At 38.4% G+C, this 14,169-nt stretch overlaps 1 protein-coding gene across 6 annotated transcripts in view; it reads left to right on the top strand.

Annotated features, from left to right (window-relative positions):
• Positions 1-500: 500 nt before the first annotated feature.
• SLTM (SAFB like transcription modulator) overlaps positions 501-14,169 on the top strand; it is a 48,886-nt gene continuing 35,217 nt past the window's right edge. For 3 of the 6 annotated variants that reach the window (XM_037053993.1, XM_037053994.1, XM_037053990.1), the window contains exons 1-3: positions 501-769; positions 1,726-1,813; positions 12,550-12,614. In XM_037053993.1, coding sequence (XP_036909888.1) covers positions 608-769; positions 1,726-1,813; positions 12,550-12,614 — 315 coding nt within the window. In that variant the 5' untranslated portion in view covers positions 501-607. The remainder of the gene's footprint in view (positions 770-1,725; positions 1,814-12,549; positions 12,615-14,169) is intronic. The other 3 variants (XM_037053996.1, XM_037053995.1, XM_037053991.1) reach the window with 1 other exon arrangement.

Here is a 14,169-nt window from a genome sequence, read left to right as displayed (position 1 = left end):
ACGCTTTTTATATTATTATAACAGCCCTAAGATTTCTTTCTGGCCTTCTCTGTGGAACTCGGCAAACCTAGTTCATTAATCCACACCAGCCACATTTTTTAGATTATTCACAACTGATAAAGTATTTCCCTGGAAGAGGTTGGGGGCGTGTACACGCCCGAAGGTCTGTGTTGAGTAACCCGCGAACAATCTGAGCTGTCTGTTTCGCCTAACACACTGCGGTAGCACAAGATTGGAGACGTTGCCAAAAATGGCTAACGCAGCTGAGGGGAAATGGCAACGAGGCGGACGTTGGTGCAGTAGGACAGGCCAGCCTGACCTTCCAACACACGGAAAAGGACTCACAGCCCAGGTGCCCACTGCCGTCTAGGCGGAGCGCGCCCAGCGCCCGCCCAGGGATCCGTGCCAGTGCGCACGCGCGCTTGTCATCCGGGTGCCGCCTGAGGTTGCAGGTTGCGCTGGGGTGGCGGAAAGGGGGCGGAGCCTGCGGCTCATTGTGCACAGCGCTGAGCCGCTCGGGCTGTCGCCCAGGCTTGAGTCGAAGCTGGCGCTGCTGCCGCCGCCCTGCAGCTCACTTGCTGCCTCGGCAGCGCGCTGCTCTTCTAAAATGGCTGCCGCTACCGGTGCTGTGGCAGCCTCCCCTGCCTCGGGTCAGGCTGAATGTAAAAAGATCACCGATCTGCGGGTCATCGATCTTAAGTCCGAGCTGAAGCGGCGGAACTTAGACATCACCGGAGTCAAGACTGTACTCATCTCCCGACTCAAGCAGGTGAGGCCGGCGAGGTCCGGGAAGGGGTGCTTAGGCCGCGCCTTGGAGCCCCACCTTGCGCCGCAGCTCCGGCAGTCCGCCGCCGCCTGGGCACGCGGGACAGCGAGGTGGGAAGGCTCCAGGCGGCACCCGCGCTTGCGGGGTGGACGAGGACCCTCCCGCGGCGCCCCCGCCCTCGCGGGCCGGGCAGGGCCTGCGACTCGCCCGCGAGCCGCCCGGGACGGACCGGTGCAGCCGAACGCGTCCCTACCTCCTCTGGGACGTCCCCGCCAGGCTGCCAGGGCTGCGGCCGGCCGGCGCGGCCTCCCAAAGGCGATCGTGTAGACCCAGGAGGCGCTCGGTCCGCAACCTTTAGCGATGGTGAGCGCGTGCATTTCTTGTCCTCGGAGGGGGCTGGTTACTTTGGTGACTTATGCGAAGTTACCGTTTAATTGTGCCCAACCGTTTCCTCCCCATCTTGGGGAGGGATTGGTAGTGGAAGTTGATGGGTGGGTAAGAGAAAGGGTTGTTTTCCTCTGGAATTTTCAGTGTTTGCTTCAGCTCAATAATCTGCTTTTTCATCCTTGATTATCATTCTGTTTATTTGAGCGTTGGAATTGTAGTAGAGGAAAAATAAGTTTGCATTATGGAAATCAGGAAAGCTCCCTTTAGTTATTTTTTATCTTAGCAAGCAACTTTTCTGCAGTCGAGAATGTTTAGACTTTTGTTCAGTATGACAATTTAACTATCTCGACTCGGTAGAATTTAAAACTCCATGTGATTTCAATAGTTAATATTTCCTCCTGCAAGTTTCTCTTACTCGTGTAGTTTAATTACTGCTTTTGAAGTCGGTTTATGAAATGACTGGCAATTCTAATGTCTTGAGGCTTGAGGTTTGCTGATTTTTTTTTCATTTCGTTTTTATAAAATAAGTTTAGATAGATTGTGTAGCATATTAACTTCTCTTTCTAATGTAGGCTATTGAAGAGGAAGGAGGCGATCCAGATAATATTGAATTAACTGTTTCAACTGATACTCCAAACAAGAAACCAACCAAAGGCAAAGGTTGTTATGAGTTATGAACATATTTTAAAATATATTTTGGTTATATAACTTGCCTCTGCTCTTGTGCCACTTGCCCTGTTTATATAGTGCTACTCTTTGCTATTTCCCTCTGGCACTCTGCCTTCATGGGTCAAGGAAGAAAAGTTCCTGTTGCCAGGCTCTGGGTGACTTGTAGCCCTTAAGATTGGCTGAAGCTGACCTGAAAGTGAGACCAGTTCTTTTTTGCTTCCAAAAAAATTATTCCAAGTTTCATTAATCTTTTTTCCTTCATACTGTGAAGACCTAAAGAATAAAATACAGAATTAATACATATCTACCTTGCCCCACAATTGGCAGAGTATTGAAGGAATTCCTACCAAATCTTTCGCCTTGGCTCGTTGCTGTTTTCTCTAGTATATTAAAATTCTATAACCTTTATGTTTAGTATTTTGTTTGACTTAATTTGTGTTTTTGCCATTTCATTATACATTCTAATTTCCAGTGAAATTTAAAAAGATCTCACCAACCACACTAACAAAGTAAGGAAAATCCATGATTAGATAGCTTTAAAAAAAGTTTTAGGTTATAGGGATATCTTAAAGATTTTTATTTTATAATTTTTTAGCTAGGCCAGAATATATTTCAAATATGGTGATTTAGTGAATAGGTAAGAGTGGTTTTAAGTTAACATTTGGGGACTTTGATATTTTTTGAATATTTTGGTAAGTGAAATCTTTTACTTGAATACATAATTAGAACTTTTTTCATCTGTCCCATAAGGACAGTGGCAGAGAGTGAACGTGATGTGGGTGCCTGGATCCTGGATCCTGGATCCTGGATCCTGGTACCTAACTTTACTGCTCTAAGTGATTCAGTTGCTACTCTGTCTGCCATAGACCTGATTGATTGTAACTAGAGTAAAATGACTGAATGGATTTACTTGGAAAAGAAGAATATTAAAATTTGATTTTAAGCAATCTGTGTAGATACTAGGTCTGGGCAGATTTTGATGCCATCTCACTATTTGGGTCTTCCTAGGTCTGTACAAGTCCCATATTTGTGCCAAAGGAACTTGAAAACAGCTAAGAAGCGTTTGGTGGGTGGCATGGTGGGAATGGCAGAGGTGGAAATGGAATTTAGAAAAGTAACAAATTACCCTGAAGATTTTGGCTTTAAATGGAACACTGACTCCATATGTAGCACTTTGAGGGATACATATTTCCCAGTGTTTAGAGAAGCTTGTTCTGAGGAACCTCTGCTGGCAATCCAGAGGCTATTTCACAGTGAAGCATAAACAGTTCAGAAGTAAGTACATCAGGAGTTAACTGTGTTTCTTATAGTAATTTCCTAGAGTGATTTTGACTTGTCACTTATGTAGCACATTGTAAAAGTTTGGCAGATACTATGTATTAATCATAGTCTCAAATTATTTGAGCTGATTTTTGATGTATCTAAAATAAACATTCTTTGATATATTCATTCTCACCTACTTTTAATTTCTCTGTGTAGCCCATTTCAGTATCTTACCCTTAGAAATAAATTTAGCTTATAAATAAAACTAATAAAACTAATAAAATAAAACTTATAAAATTTTAAGTTTTTCAGTATAGATATAAAATCAGTATGTTATTTTTTTCTTTCATAGGAATTATAAAGGATACTTGAACTATAATTTTTCCATAACTTTGATGTTAAGGTGTCTTGTGGCCTTCAGTTAAAAGTTGTAACAGTCATTTGTCTCTAGCAGGCTACTACTGAGTACTTTCTGAAATTCATTCTGGGACACATATGATAAATAAATAGTCTTTGTCTCTTTGAATTCATTTATCATTGTTCAGAAAATTGTTTGAGTTGCAAAGAACATAATGTAAATCCCAAACTACAAACCTAGTTTGAGTTAATTTACAATTAAGATGTTTATAAGTAAAATTATTTTCAACTTTAAGAATTTTAAAAATAATTTTTAGAAATCATATTTGAATAGGAAAACTTGTTAAAATATCAATGTTAATGGATTTTGAAAATCAAGGACTCAAGAAATTAAGTATTAATGTATTGTCAGGTTTTCAGTCTAGTTGCTGAATTACCACATTAAATACTGGTACTTTTTGCCAAATCTTATTTCACTTAGCAATACCTACCTTGAACATAATGTCTTCTTGGTCACAGTACTTTTCCTTCAGTAGGTCTGTTCTCTTTTTTGTAAAGTTGGGATATTTTACTAATTTATCTGTAAGCTCTTTTATATTTCTGAAATTTAACAACTATAGGTAAGAGCCAGAAGAAAAGTGCTTTCTATTTAGCTAAACTAGATATATAAGGGAAGACTAGGAAGACTTATAAACCCTCAACTAGTGTAGGATAGATTATAAGAAAAGGAAAAGAGCAAAGGAAGGGATTAATTACCTTGCAGATGTCAGCAAGACACATATAATAGCTTATCAGGAAAAGAAATCTTTTGATAGAAGTTAAATGATGTTAAAACAGGGAAACTTCATGAGTCTGGAAAAATTACTTAGGTGAAATATAAAGCACATTTTCATATAAATGCTGCTTCACTATTTCTTTTAAAAATTTGTGTTAAAATGATTATGTTTGGACAGATAGAGGAAAGGAATCTTCATTCTTTGGTATGTTGTACACTATTAAAAATGCAGTTTTTAAAAAAATTTTTTTAAAGATTTTATTTATCCTAGAGGGGAAGGGAAGGAGAGAGAGAGAGAGAAACATCAATGTATGGTTGCCTCTCATCTGTCCCCTGCCAGGAACCGGGAACTGGGAACTGGCCTGCAACCCAGGCATGTGCCCTAACTGGGAATCGAACCGCGATCGTGTGGTTCGCAGGCCCGCGCTCAATCCACTGAGCTACACCAGCCAGGGCAAAAAATGCAGTTTTATAAGCAACAAACTTGTAAAGTTGATAATGTGGTAGGTTCTAATATTTATGATCGACATTTATAAAATCCGTTTGCATACATTTAATTTGGTGAAACAGTTTGTACCTCAGTTTGTGCCCTGCCCCTCTGCCCTTTTTTAATAAGAGTTTATTTGAGTCAGACTGACAACATATACCAGGGAGCGAGATCTCAAATATTCCAGGGTCTCCTTCTGAGTCTTATATTCTCTTTGCTGTGAACTTTTAATAAGTAACCTAGAAGAAAGCTTCACCAGTGAGATTTACTATCATATTATTTGGGTGTGTGTTAAGAAAGCGGTTAAACAGGTAGAGCTAACTCATTAGCCTGTTTTAGAGATTATAGATTTAAAGTTTCTTTTGGCTTACCTGACAGTGGCATATTATATTCTTTTGGATTTTCAAACCTGAGAGTCGTTTCTAAACTTCAGCTAAAGTTATTTTAGGTGGCTAATCAGTACCCTATTTAGAGTCATATGGGGTCCAGCAGAAGGAAGGCTTGCCTGAGTGTGGTTGGCAGGGTACGTGGATGTGTCGCAGTAGATGGGCATTCATTTGAACATTTCACCTCAAATGTCATATGGTGTGCTTGAGTGTGTTATTGTATGTTACAGAATTATGTGCTTATGATCCTGTAATAAAAGATTTTGTAATAAAAAAAGAGCATTATATGTGCCAGGCCCTGTATATAATTCAGTACTAACTAATGTTGACACTCACTTGCAATACATGCAGGCTTTAAAAACAGATTCAAATTGCTGTATAAAATCCGATTTTTCCCCTATAGAAAAAGTATAATTTTGGATAATAGGTTTATCCAAAGATCTGTCTAATTTTATGTGAACAATGCCATAGGCAATATAATTAATTACATGTGTACTGGATAAAGCTTTCTAAAATTTATGTCAAATAAGAATATAATCAATCACACAAAATGCATTTAATATAATACATTATCATAGTATACTATAACTCTTGCCCTTTTTTGTTTTTTTAACTACATTATGTTTGGATGTTAAGGAAAATTTCATCAAAACTGTGACATTGAGAAGGTCTTTGGGGACAGAATTGTCAGATATTTTGGGGGTGCCCACGAGGCTAGAAGCTTTGTGCAAGGATAAGGACCTAGTCTTTTATTGACACTGGTCTCTGTAATGCCTACCATAGTGCTTGGTGCATAATGGGTGCTCAGAAACATATGTTGAATGATTACTGAGGTCCATATGATGGATTTCTTAACAATTGCTTTGTAAAATAACTCTATTTGGCTTTGTATAATTGCATATTTCTTTGTAAAAAGCCTGTATACCAGAGATTAGTAGTCTTTACTGTTTCTCAGCAGCACTGGTGACTTTTCTTTAAACAGTGGTATTTATTTGCAAAGTATATTTACTTTTAGAACATGTAAATCATTGCACTATCTTTTTATTCCTCACCAAGTTCTTGGCTGTAGTGGAGAGCCTCATAACTTTTGCTGGAATATTGTTCAGCCTCAGAGGTTGTATATGTCATTTTTTTTAAAGATTTTATTTTTTTTTATTCTTAGAGACAGGGAAAGGGAGGGAGAAAGAGGGAGAAACATCAATGTGTAAGAGAAATGTTGATCGTTGCCTCTTACACACATGGCCACTGAGTACTGGGCCACAACCCAGGCATGTGTCTTGACCGGAAATTGAACCAGCAACCTTTTGCTTTGCAGGGCCACTCGCAACCAACTGAACTATACCAGTCAGGGCATGTATGTCATTTTCATTTTACAAAATCAGACCGTTTTACCTCAGCCATTAAAACACATATCTGCTTTGTGCATTTGTAAATGGTGAATTATATTTATCATGAAGCTGTTATCATTAAGCTATTGTATCAAATATGGTGTGTGTCAAGGTAGATAATTTTTTTTCTATGTTTTGTTTTTAGCTAAAATTTCCTAGTACTTTAAGGCATTGTGCTTCTTCCAAGTCCTTCCTTGTTTAGGCATTCTGAATTAGGGGCAGAGGACTTCAGACTTTATGTCAAAAAACTATGAATTATCCAGGAATTAGAGGAAAATAAATCATTATTAGTCGATTGCATCAGAAAGGACTTCAGTGAAGAGGTTGTGCAATGGCTTAGGTTTTAATCGAGGAATTTACTAATTCATTTAGTCAACTGTACTGTAGTTCTCACATTCTACAGTAAGAGGAAGTCAATATTGTGCAATTCCAGGAGTTTGCCTTACATTACAGTCCTGCCACCCCGGAATAGTACTTTGCATTTGGCTCTACTGTGTTGTTTTCCAGATAATAAAAAGTGAGATGTTTTCATTTTTAAAATAAGTAAATACATAGAAGTACAAAAAAATGAAAATTGCTTGTAATTCCACCACCCTGAATTTGTGGTATATGTACATGTGCATGTCTTACAGGTTTATGTTTAATGATCTTTTTTTTTCCTTTCAACAACTAAAATGGGCTCACATCATATATAGTATTTTGTTAAAGGTAGGTAGAATGTACATTTTCTCTAGTCTGGGGAATCTGAAAACAATTTTCCTCTAATCTTCTCACTCAAACTTCTTCAGTTATTTATGCTCAGTCATCATGGTTCTCAATCTACCTTAGAGTCGTTTGCATTTTTAAAAATACATATACCAGGCTCCTGCCCCCTCCCAGAAATTTGGTTTCAGTTGCTCCATTGCAGATCCAGGCGCCAGTAGTTTCTAAAGGCTCTCCAGGTGATCCTCGTGCAGATAGAGTTAAGAACCGCTGACTCTAGACTTGACCTTGAAATTCAGCATTGTTTCCATTCATCTCTGACTGTCAGTTTGCAGATTATTTCATATGTTTTACAGTTTTCAGAAATTGTTCACGTTGCTTTGTTTGCTTCTTGCAACAGAGCTGTTAAGCAGGAGTATTTTCTTTTCATTGATAGGTTAGAAAAGTACATTTGTGCTGCCTTTTAAAATATCCTGTGTATGCACATGTTATGTATGTGTGTGTTTAGTTTAGCTGTCTTTAGATGACAAAGTGAGAGATTTTTGTAAATGTACTTTTGGTGTTTTTCAGATTTATTATGATGAGTGTGATTTGTTTTTGTAGTAGATTCAGATATGATACAATGACCTGTTGGGTGACTGCTGTGTCTAAGACGGTGTGCAGGGCCTTTCAGAAAAATGACTTCATTAGTAAAATATTGGTTTAATAAAGAGGCTGAAGCGCATATGCAAACAATTAACACAAGGCGCAGTCTATGATTAAAATACTGCACACAGTCAAGGAGAGGTTGCTCCTGGGCACCTTAAATGTTCCTTGGTTTGGCTTAAACTCTGAATCTTCTCCCTGTCTCCATCAGAAGTTTTATGGCTAAATATTTTCTACATTTCATAGTTTGTGTAACTGTTTGAGGGGAAAAGTTACTCCAGCCACATTTTTTTGGCAAAACTCTACTCAATTAAGTGGGGACTTTTGTTTTGGAGGTATTTCTGAACTTGAAAAGGAAAATCACAAACTTTTAAGAACCAATTTGCCTTTGGAGGAGGAAACCAATTTGTGATCCAGAATCCTTTTTTTAAAAATTAAAAAAAAATTTTTTTGTTTTTATGTAGGGAGGGATGGGGTGGGGGTCCTGGGGAGAGGAAGAGAGGGAGAGGCACAACAATTTCTTGTTCCACTTACTGGAGCGTTCATTGGTTGATTCTTCTGTGTGCCCTGACTAGGGATTGAACCCACAACCTTGGCATATTGTGTTGACACTCTAACCAACAAAGCCACTTGGCCGGGGCCGATCCAGAATCCTTTAAACACAATTATGAAATTCAAAAGTTCTGGAGACAAAGTTTTTCTTAAGTTTGGGGGCAAAATTGAGGCTATTTATATTCTTGATTTATCCTATTTGGTGTGAATATGCATCTATTTTGTTGCACAAATATTTCTGTAAATGATTAAAAAAAACTTTTTAGAAGCCCCTGGGAAGTTGAGATTAATTAATGGCATGTATACCATTGTACTCTTCAAAAAACTGAAAATTCTTTATTCCAAAGCATGTCTGGCCCCAGCAGTTTCCTTAAGGATTTGTGGACCTACACAAATTTAAGTTGCATAGATGAGGAGATGTTTCTAGTGTCACCCTCCTGTGGTTGTATGCATTTTTACCTTGCCATTTTACTTTAGACCCTAAAATCATGCAAGGAAACTCCAGAGTATTTTATGTAATTTCAAAATACCTGTATGGTACTGCTGTGGTAGTAAGGTGTGATAAGTTCATTTTGCTTCCTGGTTTTTTTAAGATTTTATTTATTTATTTTTAGAGAGGAGAAGGGAAGGAGAAAGAGAGGGAGAGAAACATCAATGTGTGGTTGCCTCTTGTACTCCCCCAACTGGAGACCTGGCCCGCAACCCAGGCCTGTGCCCTGACTGGGAATCGAACTGGTGATCCTTTGATTTGCAGGCCGACACTCAGTCCACTGAGCTATACCAACCAGGGCATTTTTGTTTTTGTTTTTGTTTTTGTTTTTGTTTTTGTTTTTAAGGATATCTTTACTGCTCAGTTTATTTTCTAGTTTTGTTCTTCAAGTATTAAAGTAGGGCCTCAGTCTACATGAAACTTTGTCGGCTCCCTCATCCTGGTCGTGCTATTGTCCTTTGGACCAGTTCACGTTTTGGGGGGCACATGACAGATTCCTGGAAGAACAAAAGATTATTTGGTTAATGCTTTCATAGCACAAGCTTTAAAAGGGAGACAGGGATTAAAATGGTTACTCATTACACAAAAATGTACCTAGTGTGGTGTTGCTTGTTGGAATTTAAGGGGGATCTGGTTTTTATTGCTCATCTGTAACATAAAAGTTAGGAGCCCATAGATGTACTTTGCACCACATGAAAATTGGGAGTGTACAGTACTTGCTGACGGGATGGGGAGGCACACCATGCTAATTTGACTGGCATGTCACCTCTTTGTTTTATCGAGGACTGAATAGAAATCCAGACCTTGTTTACTACTAGCATCCAGCCCTGGACTTAAGACTTATTAGTCAGGAAATACATAATACCTGAGTAGCTGCTCGTTGTAGTTTATAGTACTGGGCTCCAGGCTGGATGGCGAACATCATAGCTTTTTAAAATATGAGTTATATTTTTGTGGGGGGGAAGGGTGGTGCTTTTACATAAAAGAATGATTTCAATGTAGTTTTTAATCCCAGATGTGTAAAACAAGTCCAAAGTTACAGATTGTGAAAGCTATATTGTTCAGCGTGCCTGTCAGGTTATTGCTACAGTTTCATCACTGTATATATGCAAATCCTGTCCTTAGGGTTTTTATGTTTACAGACTGACGACACATTAAATGTCCGGTGCTTTCCTGCGGTAAAGCTGTTGAAACATCAAAAGATAGTGATTTTGGACCTTTTTCTGTGCCTGTGCCTCTCATTGCCTGTTTGTCATGGGGCAAGTTATGTAATCTCTATGAGTCTCATTTAAAAATTTTATAGACGTGGCTATTAGGACCTCTGTGTGCAGTAAGTGATAACATTTTTAAACAACTGTCCCGTTTCAGGTACTTGAAGTTCTAATGGTTTTGTGGGTTTTGAGGAGTGGAAATAGGCCTGGCTTTCAACCAGAGAACTGCCTTTACTAGTTTTGTAATCTGATAACTTCAGCATTAGTTTCCTGTTTTTGTGAAATAGGGATATAGTTTCAGATATGAGGATGAAATAAATACACTACTGTACATAAAGCACTTATCCTAGTGCCTGGACTGTGGAAGCAAGTTAAGCAGTGGTAGTGGCTGCTGCTGTTTCTGTGCTGCTTTTGTTGCTGGAACGTAATTTGCTTTTCCTTTAAGTAAACGAAAGCAAGTGCAATTCATCATGCAGTATGCATAGTGTATAGTGTATATAGTGTGTCTTGCTGAGAGCTGCCATTTCAAAGATAATATCTTTAAAATGAGTTAATTAACCACTCCTTACTAGAATAGTGTCTTTTAAGTAGGTCATAGTAAGATGTAGTGGAAAGAATTTGGGACTGGAAATGAGAAGCTTTGGCTTCCTTTCTGACAGCACCACGTACTAGCTTTGGGAAAGCTGTTTAACCTCTCAGTCTCCCTTCTCTTTTGTAAAGTTGTGAGTACCTGCCCCATTATCATAGGGTGCTTGGAAAAATCAATTGAGCCTTTTAAAAAGTGCTTTGCAAATTGTAAAGTAGTTTGTAATTGTAAGGAGTAAATAATCTGTGGGTTATTTGGTGGTGTCTGTTGAGGTTGGAATGGGTAGAAAGGTTCCTATGTTCTATGTTTTTTAAAAGCTTATTTCTCCCCAAGGTAACATTTTTCAGTTTCTATATTTGGAACGCTCTCTAAATGTGGATTTTATTGCACTATTTTATCCCCAACCTGTACTATATCCCCAGCCCTCGAGGAAAGAACATCTTTAATAAAGTGTTTAAATAGGTTAATAAACACTTTTTTTAATAAACACTCTCTGATGGACAGACTTTCTTAGTCATTACTGTTGTAGTGACTTCTAATTTGCATTTTCTCTAAAGTACGAACACCAACATTCCAAAGAGGAAGTGAATGGTGTACCAAGCTCCACACTTTCTCTTTTGATTCACACAAGTCCTCAGGGGCAGGAACAGGCCCTCTTTTACCTCAGTGGGTAGAAGAAAAATCCCCCCTTTTAATCTTGCTTTTCACAAACCTGGAAGGACCAGTGTCTCGGTTCCCTTTTTATCACTCATTGGAATTGGGAGGAGATGGAAGGTCAGGGCTGGTGAAGAGACTAGAGAAAGGGGAGAAGTCCCTAACTTTTTAACACAGTTCCCTCACCGCCAGACCCTCCACCCTGAGGTCCCGCAGCTGGAGGGTGGGTGTGTGCCTGTTCTGTTTTAGAGGGTGGGATAAGTTTGCCCAGGAAAGAATATTCATGCACATTTCAATGTAAATGAATTAAGTTTCATTTTAAATACTGAGTTTCCGGGAGCTGTGGTTTTAACAGCATTTCTGATACATTATGGCTTATTAAGTAGGTTTTTGTGGAGTAGTTGGAAAACAAACTTTTAGCATTGGCTCTGTGGAAATTTTGGTTTTTTTTCGTATGAAGAACATTTTTAAAGTTTCAACCGTGAGTTAAAAGTTTTGGAGATGAGGGTTGGGCTGAGGAGGCCTACAGTCTATCTGGAAGCTATTAATAGTTTTCATTATGAAGTAATTTCTACTTGCCTAAATCAGTTAAGTCAATCATTATGTTAAGGGCCCAGAACTATTTGTATGTGGATATTTGGAGAAATACTAAATAACCATACAGGCAGTCACTGTACTTAAATGAAATTTTTCTCTAAGTGATGAAGCAAGATATACTTGAGAGAGTACAAGGCAATATGTAATCAATTGATGGATTGTAAGGTACAGATTAAGTGTGAGTTTTATTTCAGAGAAAGCTTGTTGAAAAGAACTTAGAGAACAAAGCCTTAGGGTAAGGCTTTGGTGGCGGGGGATATGAGTCTGGAACTTAGCTATCAGACATCTGGTTATATCTACAGTTAGTAGAACGCCATTGAAAGGTTCTGCTACTTCTGGGAGACTTGAAGCTAGGGAATCTGAGTAGTGGAAGGAAAGGTTGTATATGTCAAGTCAGTTAAGATGATGGGTGCATATGTGGGATTAATTATTTGCACAGTTTATTTTAGTGAAACAGCATGACATCGTTAGAGCTTTTTATGTTTGGGGCAGCCATGGGCAGGTAGCTTATAAGCAGTCAGCATTGGCTTTGACAGATGCTTGGGAGTGGAGAGTGGTACTACGGGGTGAACTTCTGGATGTTATTTGCTCTTAATTCAGTATTGGTTGTTAGCCCATTTTCCTTCTTTCACAGGTAAAAAACAGGAAGCAGATGAGTTGAGTGGAGATGCTTCTGTGGAAGATGATGCTTTTGTCAAGGTAAAGTGTTAATTACCCAGGTTAAGATGTTTATTTTGAGCCTAGTGTTTTGCATGATGAACTCATGCATTTTACTTGAATGTTACTGAAGTATGTAGGTAAAATATAGAGACTTATGTAATATTGTCAATCTCACTAATTTTCATAGTTGAGAAATATAGTAAATAACTTTACCTTTCTTTAAATGAGAACAAAGCTAAAACTAAAGTTTGTCTGGATTTTTAAGTAGAAATCTGAGATAGAGGCCGGAAGAACAGCTACAGAACAGTTGGTATGTTAGCTCCTGGGCAAGGTACTACAGTAAAGGATATTGATCATTTATTTTTCATCCGCCCATTGCAGTTAGCTTTTGTATATAATACATAGAATCAGGATTAATATGTCCTTAAAATAGAAGGTTGCTGTTGTGTTGCTACTTGGTACAGATCAAGTTAAAGAAATTGTTTTGCACTTAAAGATAAATAATTCAGGTCTTTTGGCTAAAAAAAGACTGTATTTAAGACTGACCAGCCAGAAAAATAATGTATGTAATCTCAACGGGGTTGTGGTAGTTTTGTCGACCAAGTATTTTTTACTTGTAGTTAAGGTTTTTTGTTTTTGGTTGATTGAAATGTGATCAGCTACTTACCAATCATTAGGTCCTAAGTAGTGTGGCATTTGCAGGAATTATTTAATGAGCAGTGTTCCTTGTAAGTTGTATACACTGATACCCCCATGTGTTTCATTCCCTGTGTACAGTTAATCCATATTCTCCTAACATCTCTGGAGCCTGCGTGCTTCACCACGAAGAAAGCTTATGTCCATTCACCTGCCCATCACTCCTCCTGTCTAGGTGTCTACGCTCCCCGTGTTACACACAGACCATACACCTCACACTTCGTACTTTGCAGTTTGAGGGCAGGCACAGAAAGAAAGAAAGAAAGAATTGTTTGGTTGAGGAGTTAACCCTGAAATCATATAATTATAGACAATATTTGCCCAGGCATCCATTAAAATTGAAGATTGCATGCCTGTAATCAGCTTGTGTTTGATCCTTGAAGAGTTCTTCAACCTCTGCATTGTTTTCCTTGTGGTGTATCTTCCCTTAGATTTGTTCACTTGTTCTTATTTTTCTCTAGTTGTCTTCACTAGTGAGTACACGATTAAACCAAAAGTATCCATAATCTGGAAACACATTGTTACTTAGTATAAAACCTTTTAATTTATAAATGTCTAACTTTCAGTTCTCCAATTCATAAGCATAGTCATTTGAAATGTTACCAAGGAGGTATATACTCCTATACAGCATAATAGAGCTGTCTCTACTATTTGCTGCAAAGGATGCCTTTGTGTTATTATTAAATGAACTTGGTTATACTGTCTGGAAGAGCAAGAGCTTTTTAAAAAAATCCTATTTAAATATATGTTCAATTTCTTTTTTATATTTGTTTTTTACTTTGTATCAGCATATGCAATGTATTTGATAGACATTAAGTTAATATACTCTCCCTGTCTTCCAGAGTTGGGAATTTGAGTTTGGAATTCCCAGTAGGGGTGGGTCAGTATCACCTGTTGC

Source organism: Sturnira hondurensis, unplaced genomic scaffold, assembly GCF_014824575.4.
Source record: "Sturnira hondurensis isolate 20B ecotype Veracruz unplaced genomic scaffold, ASM1482457v3 Scaffold0008196, whole genome shotgun sequence".
Lineage (NCBI taxonomy): Eukaryota > Metazoa > Chordata > Mammalia > Chiroptera > Phyllostomidae > Sturnira > Sturnira hondurensis.
The sequence above is the reverse complement of the archived record's forward strand: the minus strand, read 5'-3'. Positions and strand labels throughout refer to the sequence as shown.